The sequence below is a fragment of the Lepus europaeus genome, chromosome 5, assembly GCF_033115175.1.
Source record: "Lepus europaeus isolate LE1 chromosome 5, mLepTim1.pri, whole genome shotgun sequence".
NCBI lineage: Eukaryota > Metazoa > Chordata > Mammalia > Lagomorpha > Leporidae > Lepus > Lepus europaeus.
In genome coordinates this window covers 15,731,592-15,757,488 of record NC_084831.1, presented here as the reverse complement: position 1 = coordinate 15,757,488, position 25,897 = coordinate 15,731,592, and the positions used below count along the sequence as shown (strand labels likewise).

At 55.4% G+C, this 25,897-nt stretch overlaps 1 protein-coding gene across 1 annotated transcript; it reads right to left on the bottom strand.

Moving 5' to 3' along the window:
- Nucleotides 1-4,262: 4,262 nt before the first annotated feature.
- Nucleotides 4,263-10,577, bottom strand: LOC133759031 (chymotrypsin-like elastase family member 3B). Its single transcript, XM_062190045.1, has 8 exons — nt 10,538-10,577; nt 9,230-9,315; nt 7,752-7,849; nt 7,502-7,630; nt 6,008-6,144; nt 5,663-5,805; nt 4,971-5,123; nt 4,263-4,295 (listed from the first exon to the last, which is right to left on the bottom strand). The coding sequence occupies exons 1-8, from the start codon at nt 10,575-10,577 to the stop codon at nt 4,263-4,265; spliced, it is 819 nt and encodes a 272-aa protein (XP_062046029.1).
- Between the last annotated feature and the right edge of the window lie 15,320 nt (nt 10,578-25,897).

Sequence of the window (25,897 nt, the reverse complement as noted above, 5' to 3'; positions counted from 1 at the left end):
ATCAGTGCCCCGACCGGGACTAGAACCTGGTGTGCCGGCGCCGCAAGGCGGAGGATTAGCCTAGTGAGCCGCGGCGCCGGCCAATTGGCCATGTTTTAAGTCACAAAGGGCTGTGCCTTAACAAGCAGCAGCAACAGGGAAAGTGGACGAAGAGAATGCTGAAAAGAAGAGCCACTGTGTAAGGCAACGAAGAAGCAATAGCCCCCAAGCAGCCTCAAGTAGCCGTGGTCCTGAGAGGCTGGGGAGAGAGAAGAGAAGACACAAGAGCTTTCGTCACAGAGGAAGGGCTGTGCCCCAAGAACCGGCAAAAATGAGGGGCCGGGTGTATTTCAAAATAGGTAACAATTTTAAATTTTAATTTTAATGTTCCCAACAGAGGGAGATATTTGAGGTAACAGATATGCCGTGCGCCCTGGCCTGGTCGTCACACACCGTATGCATGTGCGGAAGCGCCGCCCTGTGCTCCATCCTGCGCGTTAGTACCGGGACAGTGACAAGCACACAGAGTGGCCTTGCTGCAGCTGTCAGGACGCGGCTCTCAGCCAGTCCCGAGCTGAACTGCTGGAACGTCCGACGCGGCTCTGCCTCCACTGGGCTCCTAAGGCTCCCAGAGCTTAAAGAGAAAACACAGGATCTTTTTCTGCACCGCTGCCTGGCCTGGACACAAGCCAGAGGATGGAGAAAGTTGGCCTCTAGAGGGCGCTATAATCATAATGTGATTTTTCAACTAGGTATTTTACGAGATACACCCCGTTAGACCCTGATTCCACGGGACAGGCAATCTTTTTTTTTTTTTTTTTTTACAGGCAGAGTGGATAGTGAGAGAGAGACAGAGAGAAAGGTCTTCCTTTTTTTGCCGTTGGTTCACCCTCCAATGGCCGCTGCGGCCGGCGCATCTCGCTGATCCGAAGCCAGGAGCCAGGTGCTTCTCCTGGTCTCCCATACGGGTGCAGGGCCCAAGGACTTGGGCCATTCTCCACTGGGGACAGGCAATCTTAAAGGAGATATCGCTGAACCAGTCCACTCCGGACATCAGGAGAAAACTCCAAAAATTCATGGTGGTCCCTGAAGGCACCCTAGATAATTTCTTTTTTTAAAAAAAATTTTAATTTTTTATTTTTATTTTTTGAGAGGCAGATTTAGACACAGAGAGACAGAGAGAAAGGTCTTCCTTTTTTCCATTGGTTCACCCCCCAAATGGCCGCTATGGCCACGTGTTGCGGCCGATCTGAAGCCAGGAGCCAGGTGCTTCCTCCTTGTCTCCCATGGAGGACCTTTCCCTCTGTTGCTCCCTCTCACTGTCTGTAGCTCTACCTCTCAAATAAATAAATAAAATCTTATAAAGAAAAAAAGAATAAAAGGTCAGAAGAAATTGGGAAACATTAATTCAAACGTAGTTCAAATTGTTTCTGCCCACAGGACTTCTCAGATCCTTTAACAGGTTCACTGCGGATCACACACAGGGTCCCTGTTCCCCAGCTGCCTCCCTGCAGGCCCCAGGTGTGCAGCAGGTGCATCCCTCCCCCACAGGCCCTCACTGCTACCCAGTGCCCTTCCCCTGGGCTCCCGTGACTGCTTCCTCTGAGGTCCCTCCAGGCCGAGGGGCCGCCTCAGCTCTGCTACTGCTGGACCCAGAGGTCCCCACCCCTTGTGAGTTTCTCCAGCTGTGTTCCCCCTTTTATCAGATATTCCTCAGTTCCTCTCCAGGCTGACATCTGCTCCCTCCAGGCCCTGATGACGCTGGTTTGGCTGAAGTCACAGAGACCCAATCACACTGCATCCATAGAGAGAAGTTTGTTCCCCTTCAATCCCAACCCCCAGCTGTCCCAGTGGCTCCACTCTGGCTCATCTCTTTCTCTTTCACCGCCCCCCACACCTGCTGATCCGGGCACATGGAAATCCAACCTGCTCCTGCCCAAGCACAACCCAGTGAGGGGCACTCCTAGGGTGGGGCTTCTGTGGAGGTGGGGGCAGAGACGGGGCAGAGACCCCTGCAGGGCAGGCACCCTAGGCCCACAGGGAGTCCTGGTAGTGTTTTCAACCAGAGAACAACAAGATCCAGCTTGGTTTTTCTCGGCAGGTCTGCAGCTGCTGAGTGGAGACCTTGAACATTGGATACTGGATCCACAGCAGGTGGCTTACTTCACTGTGCCCAAATGCCCGACCCAGAAAACTAGGTTATCAACTAGATGTTATTTAAAAGATTTGAATTATTGAGACTTGAATATGTTTTATTGAAATTATTTTATTTATTTGAGAGATAGACTTACAGAACGAGGGAGGAAAAAGAGAGAGAGAAATCTTCCATCTGCTGGTTCACTCTCCAAATGGCCACTATGGCTAGGTCCAGGCCATATGGAAGCCAGGAGCCAGGAGCTTCTTCCAGGTCTCCCACATGGGTGCAGGGTCCTAAGGACCTGGGCCATCTTCTGCTGCTGCCTATCCAGCTTCCAGGGAGCTGGATCGGAAGTGGAGCAGCCAGGACTTGAACCGGTGCCCACACGGGATGCAGGCATCGCAGGCAGCGGCTTTACCCGCTACGCCACAATGCCAGCCCCTTGAAGAATTTTTAAAAGGAAAACTGAAGCGTTTGTCAAATCCTTGACAGTTTTTGGCCAAGGTTTCCTGACTCTCTGCTGCCCATGTGTGGTGAGAAGGGATCACAGCAGTTCCCCACCCTCCCCTGGGGCTGAACGGAGGTCCTCTGGAGGGCCCGTGCCTGCCCGCCACATCTCCCTGCCCTTCATCCTGAAGCTGTTTTGGAAAATCCTCCAAGGGCCCTTCTCCGACCCTCAGGAGGAAGGGGACCCTGAGCCTTTACAGCCCAGCTCTGGCTTGGCCACGCTTGCCGGTTACTGGTCACCAGTCTTGTGTGTCTGCCTCGGTCGGAGAGACCAGTGTCTGTGTGGTTCCAGAACTTTCAGCCATCTTCCCCAAGATGCAGAACCCAATGTGGGATGTGGGTGTATTACTCAGCAGGCTAAACACCTGCTTCTCTGGAAACAGTATATACACCTAGAGACAGATAGAGGTAGATCGTTGTTCTTATTAAAGATTAATTTATTGATTTGCAAAACAGTGACAGAAGGAGGGGGAAAGATGAGAGAGAGAGAGAGAGAGAGAGAGAGAGAGAGAGAATATTCCATCTAGTGGGTGCCTCCCCAAAAGGTTGCACCAGCCAGGGCTTACAAAGGCAGAAGCCAGCAGCTTGGAATTCCACTCTGGTCTCCCACATGGGTGACAGGGCCATGAACCTGTGCCATTTTCCACAGTTTTCCCAGGCCCATTAAAAGAAATATGGGTCTGACGCAGAGTAGCCAGGATTCAAACTGGTGCTCCGCTATGGAGGACAGTGTTGCAAGCAGGGGCTTAACCTGCTCCGCCAAACACTGGATGCAAAAAGTGCAACTGTGAAAGGGAACAATGGAACATGCTAATATCGACAGTGGTCGTCCGTGACCTTGCGAGGGCCATGCTTCATCCCATGGAGTTCAGGAGGAACCTGAGCTGCAGGGATTGGGGGGTGCTTGGGGGCGTTCTGACCTCCATGACTACTGCTGGGCTCCGGCCCGTGTGCAGTACTGCACGCGGCCTTGTACCTGTGTGTGTGGCTCCTCGCCCTGCAGCCAGGGCTGTCCCCAGGATTGTCGCACTCACCTCTGGACTCCCAGCCGTGAGCCTGCCACAGGCAGGAAACCAGTCAGTGTTTCCTGGATGCCTCTGACACGCTCACTTCTGTTTAAGTAGCACATCACTTCAGAGCAGCCCACATGCCCTCCCTCCAGGAGCCCCCTTCTGAAATAAGGAATGAATGAATGAATGAGCACAGCCCTCCTCCTCCTGCCTGTCAGTGGAGGCAGAAACCCTGGTCCTCCACTCTGCCGTGAGCCCCTGGATAGGGCGCAGGCTCAGATTCTCCACAGGTTTTACTGAGTTTTGTGCCTTCATGGAAAAGCCACTTTAGCTGTGACGCTGTCCTGGGGTAAGCTACTGTCCCAGGCTTCCTGTCACTAACTCACTTTCCACACTGAAAGTCCTGGGTCCTTGTACCCCCTGCCCCAGGTGCACCAAGAGTCTTGGTCTCCCCATCATGGCTCCTTCTCCCAGGCCTCGTGTGGTCCTGGTCCTCCCAGGAGAGGGGGCTCTGGTCTCGTCTACAAATCAGCTCTCAGGTTTAGGACCCGGCAGGGGGGGAGGTCACTGAGGGACACAGATCCACTAGGACTTGAGAGAGCTCTTTATTCTTTACACAGGACGTGGGGTCAGCACGAGCACTTGGGGTAGCCACCAATGATCTGGAAAAAGACAGGGAGGGGAAAGAAGAGTGGAGTTAGGACCGCAGGTTCTGAAATCAAGTGGAACTGGGGCCATCTCCCAGCCCCAACATCATTTGCTGTGTGGCCCTGGGGAGTGACTTGCCCTCTCTGGGCTTCAGCATCCTCCTCTAATGGGAGCGGTGATAACAGTACTTACCTCGTGGGGGTCCTGAATAAACCATTAACGAACACTCCCAGCCCAGCCCTGGGGCTCATCTACCCAGTCTATAAACAGAGCTCACTCTGGTCATCACGGACAACACTGACCCTCTCTGACCAGCCGTCCCCAGATGACACTAAGGGGCTCAGCTCCCCCTGGCTCTCCCAGCCTTCACCATTATTGCTCATTTCCCGTCTCCCCCAGCAGGGGGCACCGTGACCCTCTGTGCTCTGTGACAAGTAAGGACCAGACCAGAGCACACACCTGAGAAGCCCTCACTGAGTCAGAAGGTGCAAACTCCACCCAGAGCCTGGGAATTCCTGGGGCCACACAGAACAGAGCTCATCCCCTGCCCTCTGCAATGTCCCCAAGGCCCCGCCCCCACTGCCCTCCCGGGGCCCCTGCAGCCCCTCCCAGGATCTGCCCCTCCTCCCTGTGCCCCAGCCCTCTCAGGACAGCCCCACCCTGCAGCCCTCAGGCTGCCCCATCCTCACCCCAATAATCCAGTCAATGTAGGCCGACACTCGGGTGAACACCGTGGGCTTCTTGAGGGTGTCACAGCCTTCGATGGAGACAAAGCTGGCCACGCCATTGACCTCCCATTCACACTTCACTCCAGGGCAGTTGAGGGGTCCCCCGGAGTCACCCTGCGGCAGTCAGAGGGGACAGCGCTGAGCCACGTCTGAGGGTCAGGAATGGATCCTGAACTTGGGGACTGCAAACCACACCCTCAGTGTTGACCTCTGGGCCTCAGGGCTCCTCTGTGCCGGGAGCAGGGTCTGTCCCACAGGAGCTGCCGGGGATGAGCTGGGACAGAGCTGACCTCAGCACCACACCTGCAGAGCGGAAGCCCCGGGAGACGCCGGCTCCCACTGCCGGTGCACAGTCACTCGTGGACGTGATGCTCACGCGCGCCTCTAACACAGGGGCTCGGGGTGCATTCAGAACACGGCGTGGGTGACTTGGGAGGGCCTGGTGCCAGTCTCCCTGCTGTGCCGCTGGGGCTGCCTGATCCCCAGGAGGGATGGTGGCCGCCCCAGGTCAGGTGAGCCTGGGGCCGGGGCCAGGGTCAGGGCTGTCTGCACGGCGCTGACTTCCTCCACGTCCTGCCTGGCCTGGACCCTCCCAGAGAAGGTAGAGGGGCCCCAGGACCCTGCCCACCCAGAGCAGGTGTGGGCTGACTCACGTTGCAGCCAGCGACATTGGCACCACCGGCGCACACCATGGTCTCCTTCACAGAGGAGCCCCACCAGTCCGGCTGGGAGCAGTGTGCGTAGTCCACCACGGGCAGCAGCCCCTGCTGTAGAATGTCTGGGATTGACCCTCCAGCTGTGGGGACAGAGAGCAATGAGTGGGGGCTTGGTGGCAAGGCCTGGCTACCAGAGGTGGGACATCGGACACACACAGCCCTCCTGGCCAGGTGGGGACGTCCCTCCCTCCATTTCCACCACCCTGGGTCCTTTGTGCACCTCTGTATCACCGGCCTTGGCCCCAGGCCCTGTCTCTCTGCCCCATCCCGGGCAGCACGTACTGGAGGTGGTGCCCCAGCCAGTGATGTAGCATTCCGTCCCGTGGGGCAGGATGTAGTCGCGGGGAGGGGGGCAGATGGGCTTGACTTTATCTGTCAGCTTGGCGCTTGTCGACAGCTTGAGGAGGGCGATGTCATTGCTGTGGGAGGGAAGAGTCACGCAGAGCCTGGGGCTCCGACTGCACCAGGTCCCACCTTTGCCCTTTGCTCTAGGGGTTCACTTCTGGGGCCCCCTGGCTCATCTGTCCCCAAAATCCACTCTCAAGGCAGAGCAGACTCCAGAAAGCCCTGGCCCATTGGCCCCGCCAGCCCTTGGCCTTCATAGTTGTCCTTGTGTCCACCTGTGCCCCACACACTGCAGGTGCATCAGGACACCCTGGGGGCCGTGAGCACAGTGTGGGGTGGCACTCAGCACAGGGCTTTAGCAGCTGCACCCACACACAGCGCCTGGGTTCCCGCCCAGGCTCGGCTCCATTCCAGCCTCCTGCCCATGCGCACCGTGGCTTAGCAGGTGGTGGTCAGGTGCTTGGATTTCAGCTGCCCATGTGGGAGACTCTGACAGAGTCTCAGCCTCCTGGCCCAGCCCTAACTGTTGAAGGGGTTTGGGGAGGGATCCAGTAGATGAAAGATTTTTTTTTCTACATTTTAAGTAAATAAATGAAAATAAGTAAAAAATTTAAAACCACACAGAATTCTGGAGAGCACACCAGGCTTTCTGAGGCTGTGTTCTGTCTGAGGCCCGAGGTCTGACGTTGTAACAGGGTCCCAGAGGATGCTGGTGCCGCTGCCCCTCAGACCACACCTTGGGCACCACGGTTCTGCTGCTGTCACCCGGGACATTTCGTCTGGGTCTTCCTGGTCTCCCTAGGCCCCAGGAGCCTGCCAGGACGGGCCGGGGTCTCCATCACGGTGGCCCCTCCCTCCTGCACTGTTCCCCAGGGTTCCGCCCCCTCCCGTGCTCCTCTCACAGAAAAGGCTGAGCCACCCGGACACACAGGTGAGCACACAGGTGAGGCTGAGCGGGGCCTCCCCGCCCATCACCACCACCAGGAAGCCCTGCTGCAGGTCACTCTCTAACCAAGGGGAAACTGAGGCCCAGGCAGGACCGTGACGCCCAGGCCACTCAGGGAATGACTGCCGGGGCCTGACTCTCCTTCCAGTGCTCCTCCTTCGTCCCCAGTGCTGGGAACCCAGCTGTGCTGGATGGACCTGTGCTGACCACAGGAAACCTTGGACTTGGGGCAGGTGCCCAAGGGATCCTGGGCTCCAGAGCCACAGAGCCCAGCAGCCGTGGGGGCTTCCTGTCTCTTGCTGGCCCTGCTGTCCCCTCTGCAGGGAGGGAGGTTGGTGCTGAAGTTCTCTAAGGCTCGGCTCAGTGTGTAGGGGTTGGGCCTGGGCTGCTCACCCTCCGCGCTGTCCCTGGAGTCCCCTAGGTGCAGCTGGGGGTCATGGAGGGATGAGCACAGGAGCCCGGGCCCCAGCTGGGAGCTCACTCACCCCTTGGATGCGTTGTTGTCATCATAGTTTGGGTGCACATAGATCTTCTCCCCGGGGATGATCTGCTGGTTTCCCCCTATGTTGGTTATGTTGTGTCCGCCCAGCAGCACCCAGTAGGTCCCGTTGTAGCTGCCAGGGGGAGGGGAGGTCAGTCTGGGCCCACTTCCCATAGCCAGCAAGTGGCCCAGGCTGTCTGGGTCTCCCACAGGGACAAGGACCAGGTCAGGGCAGGGACAGCAGGGGAACTCACGGGAAGCAGTGGCCGGCAGTCATAACCCAGTCAGGGTCGATGAGGGTCCCGCCACAGATGAAGTAGAGGGCCCCGTCCTGCTCAAACAGCACCATGGCCTGCAGACCCAGAAGGAAACGCACTGAGAGGGCCAGGCCAACAGTGAGTGAGCTGTGTAGGTTGTGCATTGCGCAATCAAGAGAGGGCCATTCACACAGGAAACAGGAGCTGGCTCTGAAATGTGCAGTGTGCGACCTGCACCACTGCTCATGGTGGCCCTATCACTTCTCCCCTGGGGTCACTGTGGCTCTCCAGTCCCCCACCCCAGGCCCTGCCCTGGGATCTCCTGGAGACTCCAACAGTCTCTGCCCTCTGGGGCAGCCTCAAACCTTCTCTCTCCTGAGAGCCTCCAACCCTCTGGCCTCTCAGACCCCGTTCTGCCCCTCAGCCCTGCAGGCCTCTCGGGTCCCCTGAGGCTCCACTCCCCCGAGTCCTCTCCTCCCTTCCCGTCCCCTGCTCATTCAGGGTTTCCCGATCTCCCTGGAGACCAGGTTGACAGCTGTGGCCCCGGCCCCGTGCGCCCATGGTCTGTGCTGGACGTAAGCGTTCACGCACACAGGCCGCTCGCGCACACACGGACGCTCTCTGGCTGCTTTCCTGCTGCGATGGCGGGGCTGAGTCCCTGCTGGAGAAACCACGTGGCTGACACGGCTGCGGCAGCCGCTCTCTGCCCCCTCACAGAACACACCGCTGACCCTGCCCCACGGAACGTTCTGGAACTGTTCTCTATCTGGGTCAGTGCTGTGCTGTTGTGGGTTCAGCTGCCGCTTCCAACACCAGCATTCCATATGGGCATTGGCTTCTACCCCGGCTGCTCCACTTCTGATCCCAAGAGCTTGGGCCCCTGCACTCATATAGGAGATCTGGAAGAAGTTCCTGGCACCTGGCTTCAGCTTGGCCCAGTCCTGGCTTTTGGGGGCCATTTGGGGAGTGAACTAGCAGATGGGTGATCTCTCTCTGTATCTCCTCTTCTCTGTGTAACTCTGACTTTCAATAAGTAAATAAGTTATTTGTCTAAAGGAATGTTCTGTATCTGCCCGGCACAGCAAGCCTCAGCCTCCATGCTTCCCTCCACTGCTCCGGTAACAGTAACACTCTCCACTCCCTGTTCTCCCGACCTGAGAGCCCTGGTTGTGTATACTTCAAACAACTGGAAATCAGTGTCCCAAACTCTGCCTCCTGAGCACAGGGCCTGACGTCTTGCATAACTGACCAACCCCCTGAGTTAAGCCTTCCCCTGGCCCCAGATCCTGCTTTTAATTTGCAAACAGCCAGTGAAGTTTGCAGGTGGAACTGGAAAACCTACACATAACGCGGACTGTCCAAGGGCTCCCGGCCCAGAGACGCTGAAATGGGAACAGGAAAGGAAAGGGAGCCGTGCCCAGAACTCGGCGTCCGGAGCCCAGCGTGGGGGTCAGTGCAGCCTGCGTTGCTCTCACCTGCCAGGGCCAGCTGTGGGGGACTGCACTGGTGCCATTGACAACCCGGATGGACGGGCGGAAGGAAGGTTGGCCGGAGGCTGAGGCTGGAGAGGAGAGGAGAGGAGAGACATTATTTAGCCAGATGGACCCCAAGGGAAAAGGCTGTGCCACTGACAGGCTGTGTGACCATGAGAGTCACTGTCTCTTTCTGACCTCAGCAGCCACTGGGAACAGTGAGCACTGGGACTAGAGCAGGGGCTTCCAGAGCCCCAGGAGCCCCGGGATGGAGATGAAAACACACCTCCGTGGACGGGAGGACGGGTGTGACTCTAACAGTGCCTGGTGACCACGAGCCTTACCAAGGTGATGGCTGCTGTCACAGAGTGGAGGCTGGCCTGGTGCTGTGTAATGACACTCCATGGGGCACCCATGGCCTGGCTTTGGGTTTTGGCTCCGCTGCCAACTCCAACTCCCTGCTCATGTGCGCCCAGCAGGCAGCAGTGGCAGCCCAAGGACTCGGCTCCCTGCCACCCACTGGCTACTGGTTTCACTTAGGAGTTTGGAGAGTGAACCAGAGGAAGGGAGAGCTTGGTCGGTCTGTCTCTCTCTACCTCTGAAATAAAATACATGAGTAAAAAAATTTTTTTAACAGAGTGGAGGCTTTGAAATAGAACTTCCTGGGTTCAGAACACAGCACGGCCCCTTGTTCTGGGATGAGCTGCTTTAATTTTTTTGAGTCAGTTTGCTGGTCAGTAAAATGGGGCCAATAATAGCACTGACCTCATGGAGCTGGGCTGAACATTACATGATATCATCATATAAGGCAGATGTCTAAGAATTCTGCCTGGCGTTTAGTAAGCACTGCATAAATGTGATTTGTTCCCATGACTGTCAGTCAGGGGAGGCTGCTCAGAGGAGGTGGCCCTGAGCTGCAGAGAGAACAGGACAAGGCTAGGCCACAGGCCATGGAGCTGGGTGGGGGGAGAGTGATGGAGAACTGGAGCGTTCAGCAGAGTGGGAACTCCATCCCACGCAGCCTAAGCACAGAGCCAGGCTCTTCACCACCCGGCTGTGTTCACTGCCCCACCAAGGTCGCCCTCCCCAGCCCTGGGTGCTGCTCCCAGTCCTCCTGAGCTGCTCCATCCCCTGCTTCCCCTCCCCCTCCTCCCCAGCACCAAGCTAAAGCCCCCACTGTCGTGCCCCAGGTACGAGCTGAGACCCAACCTATGGAGCAGGGGCTGGGGACCACGGTACCCAGGGTGGGGAGCAGATCTCAGGGCTCCTGGCCCAGGCAGCACAGGGCACAGACGCGGGCTGGGTTCTTACCAAGGGCCACAAGCAGGAGGGCGCTCAGCAGCCGGAGCATCGTGAGTGTGGAGAGAGAGGACGAGCGACAGAGCCCGGGCTCTAATATAGGGCAGAGGCAGGCAGGGGGCTGGACTGGGCCCCCTTCCCAGCACAGGTGGTGGTACACCAGGTCTCTCCCATGTCCAAGGCCACAGCCCCCACCCCCTGCAGATGGAGGAGTGAGAACCAATGGAAAGACTCGGGTTTCCTGAAGCAGGTGGCTCCACAGGTGACACCAGGTGACCGATTGATAACAGGGCACCAGATTGCAAAGTTGGCGTCAGCACGAACCACCTCTTTCGGGAAGGAACACGGAAGCTGGAACCCCTCAGCCTGGATTCCCAGCCTGCCCGTGCCACTTCCCAGCTCTGAGACCTTGGCCCCCGGCTTCTCTCCTCTGCGGCTCAGTTTTCCAGCTCTAACCCAGGGTCGGTATTCGTGTCCACCTCAAGAACGAGCTCTGCTTGAGCACCTGCTGTATGCAGAGCAGGCCCTGCTCCGGGGCTGCGGCTGACACAGCGCTGTCCTCCTCCTTCTGCAGGCCGAGTGCCGCAGGGGAGACAACCTCAGATCAACCGAGATCAGCAAAGGCTGTGGGCACCCATGAGGGCGGGGCCATGGAGCAGAGGAAGCGTGGGAGCTGGTGGGAGTGGGTGGTCATTCAGAGGGAGGCGAGGGAGAGTGCCCTAGGCCTGGGGGTTCAGGATTTGGTTGAGTCCTACAGGAGAGGCAGAGCCCGCTATGGGAGGGGCAGGTGTTTGGCATAGTAAAGGTGCCACTTGCAACAACCCCGCTCCAAACGGGAGTGCCTGGGTGTGGGCCCAACTCTGCTCCTGATCCAGCTTCCTGCTAACGCACACCTTAGCAGCCAGCAGACCACGGCTGGAGGACTTGGGTCCCTGCCACCCACAGACTCCTACTGAGTTCCTGGCTCGGGCTTTTGGTCTGGCTCCGTCCCAGCTGTAGCTGGCATTTGCGGAATGAACCAGTCATTCAAAGAGTCCCTTCTCTCTCTGATTTTCCAATAAATTGAAATTAAAAGTGTTCAAAAGATTTATTTGTCGTGATGCAATGGTTTAAGTTGCAGCCAGCAATGCAGCATCCCATACGGGTACTGGTTTGAGATCCAGCTTCTCTGCTTCCATGCTGGCTCATTCCAAAAATGGTTTCATCGGCCAGGGCTGGTCCATTACAACGGCAGGAGCCAAGAGTACCATCCAGGTGTCTTGGCCAGGGACCCAAGCACTTGGGACGCCTTCTACTGCATCCCTACGCACACTAGCAGGCGGATGGATTGGAAATTGAACAGCCAGTCTGGTACTGGCACTCAAATATTGGATGCTGGGATTTCAATCGGTGGCTTAGTCTGCCTTGCTATAAACCTGGGGCCGGCGCCATCGCTCACTTGGATCGCCTGAGGCACCGGCATCTCATATGGGCATGGGTTCTAGTCCCAGTTGCTCCTCTTCCAGTCCAGCTCTCTGCTGTGGCCCGGGGAGGCGGTGGAGGATGGCCCAAGTGTTTGGGTCCCTGCACCCGCATGGGAGACCAGGAAGAAGCACCTGGCTCCTGGCTTTGGATTGGCGCAGCGCCAACCGTGGTGGCCATTTGGTGGGTGAACCAAATGAAGGAAGACCTCTCTCTCTCTCCCTCTCTTACTGTCTGTAAATCTTTCAAATAAATAAATAAAATCTTTTAAAAAAATGCCAGCCAAAGGAAGCCCCAAATGAAACACTCCAGGTAGAAGGGATGGCAAATACAAAGTCCTGAGGCCTGGGTTTGTCTTATTTAACGAGGGAGTGGAGCTCAGCAGTCCAGGTGGGGTTGGAGAGAGTTGACTTCAACACCGAGGTGCCTCCTGGTGTTGAACTCACAGCTGGCGTCACGGTCGCACTTCCCCACCTGCACCTGTGAGCAGCTCTTGCACCCGTGCCCTCAGAGACAGGGAGGAGGGCGTTTGTAGGAATCCCGTCCTCGATCTTCAGCAGTGAGGACCTAGAAGCCACTCAAGTGTCCACCAGTGTAATGGATGTGTGTGTGTACTCACGTGGTGGAAGATGGATCAGCAAAGAGTGAGTCCCAGTGACGTGTAGACACTTCCTACAAACATAAGCGAGGGAGAATCGAAAAGATGTCCCAGAAAATCATATGCAGTTTAACACCCTTTTAAAATGTGTTTATTTATTTGAAAGGCAGGGAGACAGAAGCAGACAGACAGAAAGATCTCCCCTACGCTGGCTCACTCCCCAAATGCCCGCAACAGCTGAGGTGGCGCCAGGTTGAGGCCTGAAGGCTACACCTTAATCTGGGGCTCCCATGTGGACCCAAGGGCTTGAACCATCACCCGCCGCTCCCAGAGTGCGCGGCAGCAGGGAGCTGGGACTGGAAGCCGACTGGGCCCCACGTGCACTACAATATGAGACTCCGGGGTCTCAATTTTTCAAAAATATTTATTTGTGTATTTGATAGACATGGGGAGGAGAGATCTTGCATCATCTGGTTCACTCCCCAAAGAGCTGATACCAGGGCTGGACCGATCTGGAGCCACATCTGGTCTCCTACGTGGGTGCAGGGGCCCAGGGCACTGGACTTTCTTCTGCTGCTTTCCCAGGTGCATTAGCAGGGAGCTGGTTCAGAAGTCAGGCAGCTGGGACTTGAACTAGTGCCCACGTGGGACGCTGGTGCCGCAGGCTGTAGCTTAACCGGCTGTGCCGCAATGCCAGCCCCTCCGGAGACATCGAACTGCTTCACTAAACCTCCACACACACACATTTTAAATTGAGAGGCACAGGCACAGAGAGAGAGAGAGAGAGAGAGAAAGCACAAATCCCATCCACTGTTGCGTAAGCAAACTCCCACATGACCAAGGCTGGGATGTGGCCATAGCAAGCATGCAGGAACCCAAGCCAGCTCTCCCACAAGGGTGGCAGGAACCCAATCATTTGAGCCATCGCCCCTGCCACCCAGGGTCTCCTGCCTGGCCAGGGGCTAGTGAGGATCCAGAACTGAGATTCAAACCAGGAACTCAATGTCGTGTCTGCTGGGATAAACACCCCCACTCACACAACTTCCTGTTGAAAGAATTCAAACAACGCAACGTGGAGATGTATTTTCTGGACCACAGACAGGTGGGCAGCGCAGTGTGAAGGGAGACAGAGAGGGAGGCCCTGCGGCGGCCAGCCCTGGGGCTGCTGGGCCACGGTTGCCCAGCGGTCGCCGTCAGAATGGCGGGCACAGCCCCCGTGAATTCTCCCCCTGGCCCCGCACACACCGTCCTGATGGAGCGCAGACAGCTGGGCCTCCTGCAGGGAGACTCTGAGGCCTCAATGCTCCGGGTTCGGCAAACCCCATGAAGGTCGGAGACGGCAGTGTGGCTGGGGGAGTGATGGCAGGAGCTGTGTTTTCACCTGCAGAGGCCACGCTCACGGCAGGAGACCTCAGCACCAGTTCCCCAATGAAATCAAGCCCCGGGGGAGATTCCGGCAAAGAAGTGTAATGTGGCAGGCATTGCTTCGGTGGTATTTGAACGCTAAGGTAAAGGAACTGGTGGTTATGCCTGACTGCTGTAGCCAGAGGGGAGTGGGGACAGTTGGCTAAAAAAGAGGAATTCTGTCACAGCAGTGGAATGCCTCGGGGAATCCGCCGTCCCTGCACACCGGTTCTCCAGTGTGAGATGCGAGCAGCCAAAGCAACTGACCCACTGCACCAAGGCCACGGTGTGCGCTCTAAGCACAAGGAGACAGCCCTGGGCTTCAGCCCGGGAGATGATGGTGGGGAAAGTAAGCCAAGAAGGAGCTGGGGTCTCATTTACATTTCCAAAACTCTCTTCCTGGGCACTGCAGGGAGGATGGGAGGGGTGATAGTGAGAGGGAGAAGCTGAGTTTGGCCACCTGGGCAGAGCCTGGGTGTATGTGGGATAGGGGAGGGAGGGGCGTGGCCTGGGATGGTGGAGGTGGACGTGCAGGACCAGGTGGGTCAGAGTGGATCTGCAGCTGGAACAACGCGTGAGGCCGTCCCTTGCCGTGGGAAGTGGGTGCCTGGCCCGAGTGCAGTGAGCGTGATCCCGATGGATTCGTAGATCAGACTCGGCCCCTCCCTGGCTGCTGCTGAGCACAGCGCCCGGCCCGGGCTGGAGGAGCTCGGGGCCTGGTTGTGAACGAGGCAGGCAGCCGCCGACACCTCCCTGGGAGACCCCTGCCCTCCCCACCCTGCTCTGAGTGCCAGGCTCCTTCCCGCCGGTGTCCCTGGCCCTGCACAGCCTTCCCTGGGCTCCTCTGTGTCACAGGCCAGAAGGAGGACACTGCTTAGGGCCACTAGGGGCCCCCAGTGGTGCAAGTTATGGTGTAATGTAGACAACAAGGACTACCCCTCAAGACACAGGTCTGCCCAGGCTGAGAACAGCGTGTGGTCACAGGTACAGCGTGGGGAAACCTCCACACGGTGATAATGCAGCCCTGCCCTACCTGGCCCCATTCCCTCTGGGCCTGGGCGGGTTTATTTGCTCAGCTTTGCACCCAGAAACCTTCCCCAGGCCCTGTGCTGAGGAAGAAGGGGCGGGGCCCAGGATTGGGCTCCCTGAGGAGAGGGGCAGGTCAGACAATGGCTGAGCCCACTGTGGAGCATCTGGGTCAGACAGGGTCCCAAAGACCATGTTATCTAGGGGACTCGTGGGGAGCCCTGCCCCAGCAAAATCCAGGGCTGACAGGGGTCACCCACGATCACCAGGGAGCTCAACCTCCCCCTCAACTCCAAGCAAGATGTCTCCGCCCTTACCTACATGGTCTTTGGTGGTCCCATTGGGGACCTGGCCCTCTGCTTGGGCTCAAGGCAGAAGGACCTTCGGAAGCCACTGTCCCATCTCAGTCCCTCTCGGGTTGGCCTCCTCTTCAAGGCCTTGTGGGCAGACACTCAGCTGTGCCACTGTCCAACCCTATGGGGGCACTGCTGGTGGAAGACCCTCTTCCCTGCTCCTATTTTGTGGCCCTGCCAACACACACTCACTCAGCCAAGAGTTACTGAACACCTCCGAGATCCCAGGCACACTCTGGTCCCTGCCGGCATTCCACGGAGAAGACAGGCCAGGACGTCTCCCCTGGGAGCTCACAGCCCCGCGGGCGCAGCAGCAGTGGTACAGGGCATCCTCCAGCTGCCTGCCCCCTCTGCCCTGGTGCTCCCCCTGCTGACTGGTTTGGTTCTGTCAATGCAGGAACTGATGGAGGGACCGAGTGGACGTGAGAAACGTGCGAGCTCACCAGCCTGACACACGGCAGCTCTGCATGGCTGGCACCTGCTGGGCTCAATGCACACCGCCCCCCACACACACACACCCGCACCAGCACTGTGCACTGCACGGCTTGGCCACATCTGGCTCTCCATCTGTCCTTCCCAAGGAACCTGTCCTTGGAGAGGGCTGTATGCGTAGAGCTTTGGCCACAGAAACAGATGACCACGTTCACACAGCCACACGCGCTACAGCTTTTCTCTGCGAGCTGGAAGGAGCGTCAGCCACTGGTTGGTTAGTTCAGCTGCTCGGCGCCGTCACCACCAAGCCGGCCTCTTGCCACCCCTGGGTCCTTTGGGCCTTGGTGTGCTGGCCTCTCTCCGGGCTGCTGACTTCACTGACCTGGGAGTGGACTGTGTGACTGGTTGGTGACCAGGAAGAAGGACAGCAGGGAGTTAGACCAGGAGGGAAAGGCACCAGGACAGGGTCGGTCACGGACAAAGGGCCTCACTCGCCTGCCTCGGAGATGCCCCATCCCAGTGTGAGAGCTGCTGCTCACCTTCCCACACTTTCCCCCGAGCACCTGCCGTGCTCAGATGAGGCTCGTGCCTTGCACCTCTCCCCTTGCCCAGAACACAGTGCACAAGCTCATACCCAGAACTCACACCCTGGCACCTGCGTGTACACACTCCACACATCCCCTCCCCCACATGAGGCACATCCACATTACCCCCACTGTCCATTCCTCCCCCCATAAAGCAAATTTTTCTCTCCCTTCTGCCTACTGTGGCCTTGAGACTGGGGTCTGGAAAAGGCCAGGACGTTAAAAGTGTCTGACAAGAACCCCAAACTCTAAGATCCTAAATGGAATTGCCAACCTAATTTGCAGTGCTAGAGCCGAGGGGCAGTCCCCGTGGCCCCTTCCCGCAGACCTGGGACTCTCAGCCCCTGATGTAATCTCCATGGTGGTCACTTCAGGCTCTCTCTGGGTGGAAGGACAAGTGTCAGAGGCTCCACCCCCTCCATAGGGGTGGAGCTCAGTGGGGCGGATGCACTCACCGCCAATTCCAGGCAATGCATCTCCCAGACTCCAGGGTCCTGGCCCGGAGGTGGATCTTGGTTCTTGTTAGATGAATGAATGATATATGAATGGATGGTGGTCTGATGAGTTGATGAGTAAGTGGGTGGATGGATGGATGGGTGAGGAACGGGGGAATAGAGAGTGGAGAGCCCAACAGAAAGACGGAGGGCAGGCATTGGCACATCAGTTACGATGCCACCCAGGGCACCAGCGTCCAGTAGCAGAGTTCCTGGTTCACGTCCTGCCTCCTCTGCTCCAGACCCACTTCCTGCGGCCGTGTGTCTGGGAGATGCAGGTGACGGCCCCCGTCTTTGGGTCCCTGTCACCACGTGGGATGAAATTCTGGGCTCCTGGCTGCAGCCTGGCCCTGCCCTGGCAGTCGTGGGTGTTTGGTGAGTGAGCCAGCAGAGGGAAGCGCTCTCTGCCTTCAGGTAAGTGAAAACAAACTTTACATCTTTTGAAAGATGAAGGAAAAAAGAGGGGAGGTAGGGAGAAAGATGGGCAGCAGGCAGATGGGGGGAGGGGAGTTGAGAAGAGGAGGCCAGACAGCCCCAGGGCGGGGCCGGGAAGTGGCCTGCAGGTGAAGCAGAGACAGAGCCACATCGGCCAGCCGCGGTGCCCAACTCCGCAGGCCTCCTCCTGCCCGGCCTCCCCTGCTGCCTGCTGCCGGCTCCCAATATTCCTGGGCCCCTGGGACCGGCACCTCCATCAGGAGGTCCTCACGGGGACCAGTCCTTCTTGCCTTTTTTTTTTTTTTTTTTTTTTTTGATAGGCAGGGTGGACAGTGAGAGAGAGAGACGGAGAGAAAGGTCTTCCTTTTGCCGTTGGTTCACCCTCCAATGGCTGCCGCGGCCGGCGCACTGCACTGATCCGATGGCAGGAGCCAGGTGCTTCTGCTGGTCTCCCATGGGGTGCAGGGCCCAAGCACTTGGGCCATCCTCCTCTGAACTCCCAGGCCACAGCAGAGAGCTGGCCTGGAAGAGGGGCAACCGGGACAGAATCTGGTGCCCCGACCCGGGCTAGAACCCGGTGTGCCGGCGCCACAAGGCGGAGGATTAGCGTGTTGAGCCACGGCGCCGGCCCTTCTTGCCTTTTTGCTCCCACATCTCAGTAGGTGCTACCGGGGCCCCTCTGCTCTGAGTTCAATGCAGGTGATGGAATCAGAGCCGGGTTTTGCTTGAATTCTGGCTCCACAGAACAGTTGAGGCCCTGGCAGGTGACCTAACCTCTCTGCCTCAGTTAACACAAGTGGGGTAGCACCAGGCCCTCCCTTGCACAGGTTGTGTGAGAATTCAAGCAGAGTAAGCACTTAGCCCAGGACTTGCCCACAGGGTTCACAGAGCTGAGGGGACAAGGGGATCCAGAAACTCCCACGCTCACCTGGTCTAGCCCACGGTCAAGTTGCTCACCCCAAATCGGAATCAGAACTTGTGGATCTTGGGAACGGTGCGCGCCACTGCTCCGCGAGGCCCTCTCCGTGTAACGCTGCTCGGCGCTTCACTCACGCCCTGACATGGACTGCAACATCAGCACAGCTTGAAATAATGAAACAGAATCTGAAACTTAACACGTGTAGCACAGGAGAACGAGTGGATCCTGGTGCACCTGTAGAATGAAACACCCGCGACAACGATAGAACCTGAGCTGCATGGATCAGCACAGAGAGTCCAAAAGCAAGACGGAAAGATTAATTCAGTAAGCGGCCACAATAGGTGTGACATTTGGACGAATGCGTATGGATGCTGTGCCACGTGTGGACACGGGGAGGGTGAAGACCAACATGCGCAGCAAAAGTGATCAGAGATGCAGGTGCCACCCTCCAGGAAGGGAGGGGGCGAAGCTGGCTGTGGCATCAGGCACCTCAGCTGTGTCTGGAAGCTCAGCCAGTTTTTGAGTTCCATGAATACGGTGTGGGAACGGAATAGGAGATCGCATTAATCCCCAGAACAAACGAAGAACGACCCAGGCTGAAGCTGCAGAGGCCTGGGGTGGGGAGGAAGGAGCTCACCATCACCCAGACCTTGAGAAGAAGAGGTGGGAATGGCCAGGGCTGCCGACCCCAGCTGCCCTCCCTGCCCATGAGTCTGTGGGATGTAGCTGGTGCTTTCAGAAGCAAACAGGTGCCCGAGTTGCTGGCTTAGAGCAGCTAAGCTTTGCCACACTGAGCAAGAGAGGGCTTCGCCCGCTGGGCCCAAGGCTCAGTCTCTGCCTGGGAGAAGCCCGGGCCCAGGCCAAGGCTGGGGAGGCCTCTGCCTTTGGTTCTGTTCCCTGGCGTTCTCCCCGTGGAGTCAGTGGTCAGGGCGATGGCAGTCTTGGACAGGGCCTCTGTGACAGGAAGGGGAGGCTGCCAAGCCTTCGTCAGCAGATGCCAGACGTCATGACCTTGAACCTGAAGCAGACGCATTCAGTGAGCCTGCTAAGTGCCAGGGCTGTGCTGGATCCTGGAAGGCAGGGATGAGGAGGCGGCCCCTCCAAGCCAGGGCTTCTGGGGCTCCTGGGGGGGGGGGAAGATTGCTAAGTGCATGCGTGGGTTGAAGTGAACAACTATTCAATAGAATTCTATCAGAGGAAGCCTGCTAGAGACCTGCTCATGTGGCCCGGAGAAGGGCCATTGCTTGCTCAAGGGGCCAGAGCTGTTCAGGGGCACGGAACCCCAGATTCCACCCAGGGCCCTTCCTGCTGCTGCATCCCACTCCCACCATTTTGTTTTTTTATTTGTAAAAGTTAACTTATTCATTTATTTGAAAGTCAGGGTGACACAGAGAGAGGGGATGAGTGAGAAAGAGCTCACCCCCACCTGGGCAATCAGGAGCCGCTTGGCTGAGTACAAGAGAGAACCAGCAATGTTGGCCTCTCTGGTCCACAGCCTGAAGCTCCTATATTTGTCAGGGTCAGCAGCCTGTGGGGGCTGCGGGTAGGGATCCCAGGGGAGACAGGTATGACAGAGAAGGGTCTCCCACGCTCTACATGTTGGGAGGCCTGTGGCTGAGGGGAGGAGACCAAGAGACACTGAGAAGTGAGTCGGCATCGCTGTGACTCCACAGTGCTGGGCCCCGTGGTTGCTCTGAGGTTTTCAGGAGCCTCTCCCGAGAATGAGGTCCTGTCACTGCCGTGACACACGTCGGCCCGGAGGTCCCTATGTTAAGTGAAATAAGCCAGACTCACACAGACCAGCATTGCTCCCTCTCCCTGCTATACGGAAGTTAAAATCGCTTATTCTATAGAGGGAAGGAAGAGGCTGGGAAGGATTGAGGGGAGGGGGTTGGTCACGTGGTGAGTCCGGGGTCAGCTGGATGGGAGGAGTCACTACCAGTGTTTTATAGCTCCCTGTAGCATGATGGTTGGCAGTTATTCATTCAATAGTTCAAAAGAGCTAAGAGAAAGGGTTTTGTATGTTCCCAACACAAGGAAATTATACACATTTGAGGTGGTGGATTATGCTGATCTTATTGTGACACTTGCTAGAGGTCAGCCAGCAAGACACACTGGGCGCTGGACAGAGCTGGGACTCCCACTCAGGAGTGACCAGAGGCACCAGCAGTCCCCTGGGATTCCCTGGAAGCAGCAGGTGATATGGAACTTCCCATGGTACACAGGATGGAGCCTTTCAAGGAGAAATGGCCCCAGGGGGCTGGAGAGTTTGGGGTGCACCTGTTAGGTGTTGAAATCTTTAAGCTGGTGTTGCTACTCAGTAAATGCTTAATAATTGTCACGTGTGATGATCGCTATTGAGGCGGGAGAGTGCAGCTGGAAGCCATGTGTCAAGTTGCTTAAGATTATATTTTAGCCCTGCTTGTTAGGCAACTTGCTTCCTCCCACCATTCAGTTTCTCGTTGGATAAATGGGGATGCTGTGGCCATCTACCACGGGTGTACTTAGGAGTACATGAGATCGTACACGGCACCCAGCTATTATGATGTCTTCTAGGAGAGGATACAGGTTAAACACGTTAACATTCGTCATCAGTCACTCAGCTTCTCTGGTGTGCTGGGAACCAGGTCTGAATTTAAACAAAAGAAGTCTTGGTTTGTCATACAGGCCATTACTGTGCTGTAGATACACCACAGCTGATTACAAACTGCCCCTGGTTAACAGCCAGCCCACCACGTTCCAGAATACTTAGCAGTGGGCAGTGGCTGGCTCCATCACATCGTCACAACAGGTGCGTGTGGATGGAGCAGTTAGGGCCACACCTGAAACCCAGGGAGCACTATGCAGACGCTCCCTACTGTTGCAAGGCGGTCACAGCAGCAGCCTTCCATCCCCCTGTCTCCCAGGACAGGAGATTGAAGCTGAGAGCAGTTCAGCTACTTAGCCCAGGTCCCAGCACGGCCAGTTTCAAGCTCTCCTACCGCCCCTGAGTCCTGTCTCCTCTCAGCATGGCTGGACTTGGCCTACAGATGACCCTCACTTGGGCCCCCATAAGGATGGGATCCCTGTCTCCACCAGGATGGTGCTCTATCTCAAAGGCTCCAAGGTTTCTGGGTGGCAGGGAAGCTCCTGGTGGCTGGGACCCCTGCCAAGCCCCACCTGCCCACTGCTCCTGAGCTCAGATCAGTCCTGGGTTGTACCTGCCCCATGTGGGCTTGGGAAGCCTGCTCGTAGGAGTGGGTGAAGGTGTGAAGATGAGGGTGTGGCACATTGTGCTCCGTGGGGAAGCAGGGGAAAGGCAGCGTGGGTTTAGTGGCCAGCACCCTGGCCCTAGGGGAGATTTTCAGCCCTGCATGCAAGCCGGTTCAAGGCCAGGTACGGGCTCAGGTGAGTGACACTGCCACAGGGGCCTCAGCCTGGGCACGATGCCCTTCAGGCAGGGTGGGAGAGCTCGGGGAGTTCACAGCTCTTGGTCCTCGCTGTTCCCTGCACTGATGCAGGTGTCACTGCCGTATGACTGCTGAGCGGAGCTTGCTTCCACATGAGGTCTCTCCTCCCTTCCTTCCTTCCTTCCTTCCTTCCTTCCTTCCTTCCTTCCTTCCTTCCTTCCTTCCTTTCTACCTCCCTCTCTCTCTCTCTCTCTTTTTCCTCTTTCTTTTTGCTGGAGTCCAGGTCCAGAAGGTCCAGGGGTTCCTGACGGTGTGGGAGGCCTCGGCATGGGGACAAATGAGAGACAAGCTCACAGCAAGGCTGACGGCATGGCTCCTATGAGGGACACCAGGCTTCATTTTTATACCCTAAGTTACATCCACTGTTCATCTTACACATTCTTTGCTGTTCTCATAAATTCTGCAAATGACCACTCATTTGTGATCCTTATAGATTTAATGAATCTTCCTTATGATAACAAAGTCTGTTTCCCGTCCACTTTAAGCCATTGACCTCGTATTATGGGTAACCCCTCCCTAATCCTGATTTCCATAGCTGTGTAACAATTTCTTTGATTTTAAAGATTTACTTGATATTTGAGATAGAATAGAACAGAGACTCAAAGTGATGCTAAATTATACAATATTCGATTACAAAAAATGTGGTGGTTATTTTGCAAAGAATCAGAATATCTACTTATAACAATCGATTACGAAGATTGGAACACTTACCTGTTAGTTTAACTCGGCTAGTAACCATGAACACCCTGCTCAAACAAACCCATTCATCACACATGTCCTTCCCATAGCCCTTCATACTATTTAGTTCTAGTAGCTCATTTAATACTCGCTCCCTGAGTTTGCTAATTTCTCTATGTTCTTTCCACCAGGCCACACAAGCTAAGGTATTTACCACTGTTTGTATTTCTCTCAGCCACTTACATTGTTAACTCTCATTTACAAGTCACTAGTCTGTAATAAGACATACTCTCAGGTGGATTATAGCAGGAAACTGAAGACCTTCCCCAAGGACCCTCTTATCCCTAAGTCAGGTCTAACTGCTTACCATCTAGCCCACAGACTGGAGTTCCCTCTAGGCTTTTATTGCAGGTAACTGAAGCATCAGAAGGGGTTGGGTTACTCTAGGAGGCTCCAGTCCATCCAACAGCTCAGCTGTCCATGAGGTCATTTTGTGCAGAGGTCGTTTCTCAGAGATTTCCAAGAATATAGTGATCCTCAGCGAGGTCTCCAGGAGACTCTGGCTTTTTTGTATCAATAAATCTAAACCCACCAAGAGGACCGCAGCTTGTGGTTCTCACGCCCTGCGGAGAAAGGCCTCCCCTTGTGCCCTTGTCAGACAGCCAACGTTGCCTTGGCCTCTTCATTCTTTCTTGTTTAAGATTTAGAAAGTGAGAGGCACGGTTCCAATACGGCAGCCTAAAGAGGGAGCTTGCTGATCTAGTCCAGAAGATAGTTTGATAAAAGTGGAGACAGTGTAGTCTCAGGGAAGAGTTAGGGATAAAACAGCAGAGGAAACTCCTCCGTAATTAGAGGGACACAGTGGATCTACATGGAGAGCATGGGCGCCCACAGCTCGGGACCCAGCTGCCGAGAGGCTCCGCACAGCGCTGGAAAGGGAGGTGAGACAAACCGCAGTAGCCCGAGACACTGGTGGAAAAGTGGCAGAGGAGCCTAGAGGGATCGAGGCTTGAAGCCCCATGAGGGAAACTGCACCACCTAGCTAGAGGAGAGAAAAATTAAAAGGGATGGTAGGGACACAATTCTCTCTCTCCAATCACCTTACTAAAGCATATGAGCCAACAGAGCGGGCACCCTTTGGACATATGTAACAGCTGCGCTAGCTCGGGGATGTACCCGGCAATCCACTGAGCAGAGAAACCTGACTCTGGTCGGGAGTAGTAACAGGTGGCTGAGCCGGCGCAGCGGCTCACTAGGCTAATCCTCCGCCTTGCGGCGCCGGCACACCAGGTTCTAATCCCGGTCGGGGCACCAATCCTGTCCCAGTTGCCCCTCTTCCAGGCCAGCTCTCTGCTGTGGCCAGGGAGTGCAGTGGAGGATGGCCCAAGTCCTTGGGCCCTACACCCCATTGGAGACCAGGAGAAGCACCTGGCTCCTGCCATCGGATCAGCGCGGTGCGCTGGCCGCAGCGCGCCGGCCGTGGCGGCCATTGGAGGGTGAACCAACGGCAAAAGGAAGACCTTTCTCTCTGTCTCTCTCTCTCACTGTCCACTCTGCCTGTCAAAAAAAAAAAAAAATAATAATAATAACAGGTGGCTGAGACCTGCTGAGTGTGTGGAGCTTCTGAACCAGGACCGTGAGAAAAAACAAAACAAAACAAAAAACAAAACTGAGGTGTGTGGCTGAGACTTTGAGTAGTCTCGGGGGAGATACCACAGGCCGGGCAGCCCTGGCTACCCGGTAAGAGACACTTGGGGGAATCTGAGCTTACACCAAGGAGTACACAGATCCTTTGTGTGGTCCTTGGGACCGAGCAGACGAATGTTATACCCACTGGGGCTAGTGCCCAGGCACTGATCACCATGGAGCAGAACTCAGCTGAGTGGAATTACTTCCTTTCTGATTAAGAGAGAGGGAGAGAGAGAGAGAGATTGATTTACCACACCAACCCTGGGTGTGTCACTTTAGGCATGGCCTTAACCCTGAAGAACTGAACAGAGCTCTCTGGCCACACCCACCACAGTCTCTAAAGATTCACTGAGAGCAGAAGGTCTACTTATCTACAGAGTCATAGTACAATGAAAAAAGCCACCACTGTGGAAAAAAAGAAACCGAGTATCTCCACAAATGCCGAACAACAAACACAACCCAAGAAACAAGAGTAAGGAAGACAGCATGACACTCCCGAAAGAACATGACACTTCATTACAAAGAGTGTGAAGACAATGAGATAGAAGAAATGCAAGAAATGGAACTCAAAATATTGATGATAAGAATACTTAGAAGTAATCAAAAACAAACGTTCAAACTACTGAGATCCATGCAGGACACGAAAGAAAATCTCTCTCATGAAAGTGAAATATTAAGGAGGAGTCAAAATGAAATGAAGAATTTAATAGAACAAATAAAAAACACAATGGAGAGCCTTAAAAACAGAAGCAGTGAGGCAGAAGAGAGACTATCGGACTTAGAAGATGGAGCACAGGAAAGTATACAGTCAAACCAAAGACAAGAAGAGGAAATTAGAAATCCAAAAAATATTGTTGGGAATCTACAAGATACTATTTAAAAACCCAACATTCGGGTTCTAGCAGTTCCTGAAGGCATGGAGAGAGAGAAAGGATTAGAAGGCCTTTTTAGGGAGATACTAGCAGAAAACTTCCTGGGTTTGGAGAAAGAAAGAGACCAAGTACAGGAAGCACACAGAACTCCCAATAGACATGACCAGAAAAGATCCTCACCACGACACATTGTAATCAAACTCACCACAGTGAAACATAATTACAAGATTCTAAAACGTGCAAGAGAGAAATGCCAGATTGCTCTCAGAGGATCTCCAATTAGTCAGAGCAGACTTCTACCAGAAATTTAAAGAACTAACTCCAATTCTTCTCAAACTTTTCAGAACAATTGAAAGAGCAGGAATCCTCCCAAATTCTTTCTACGAATCCAGCATCACATTAATTCCTAAATCTGAAAACGATGCAGCAGAGAAAGAGAATTACAGACCAGTTTCTCTTATGAACATAGACGCAAAAATCCTCAATAAGATTCTGGCCAATAGAATTCAACAACACATCAGAAAGATCATCCAACCAGACCAAGTGGGATTTCTCCCTGGTGTGCAGGGATGGTTCAATGTTCACATATCAATCAATGTGATATACCACATAAACAACTGCAGAAGAAAAACCATATGATTCTCTCGATAGATGCAGAGAAAGCATTTGATAAAATACAACACCCTTTCATGATGAAAACTCTAAGCAAATTGGCTATAGAAGGAACATTCCTCAACACAATCAAGACAATTCATGACAAACCCATGGCCAGTGTCCTGTTGAATGGGGAAAAGCTGGAAGCATTCCTCTGGGATCTGGTGTCAGAAAGGGATGCCCATTCTCACCACTGCAATTCAATACAGTGCTGGAAGTTTTAGCCAGAGCCATTAGGCAAGAAAAAGAAAGTAAAAGGATACAAATTGGGAAGGAAGAGGTCAAACCATCCCTCTTTGCTGACGATATGATTCTTTATTTAGG

Excerpts from the sequence above, each read along its gene's own strand:
- LOC133759031 (XM_062190045.1), bottom strand. The coding sequence starts at position 10,577 with ATGCTCCGGCTGCTGAGCGCCCTCCTGCTTGTGGCCCTTG. Across the intron at positions 9,316-10,537 it reads CCTCCTGCTTGTGGCCCTTG|CCTCAGCCTCCGGCCAACCT; the intron begins GTAAGAACCCAG and ends TCTCCTCTCCAG. Across the intron at positions 7,850-9,229 it reads CCCACAGCTGGCCCTGGCAG|GCCATGGTGCTGTTTGAGCA; the intron begins GTGAGAGCAACG and ends CTGGGTCTGCAG.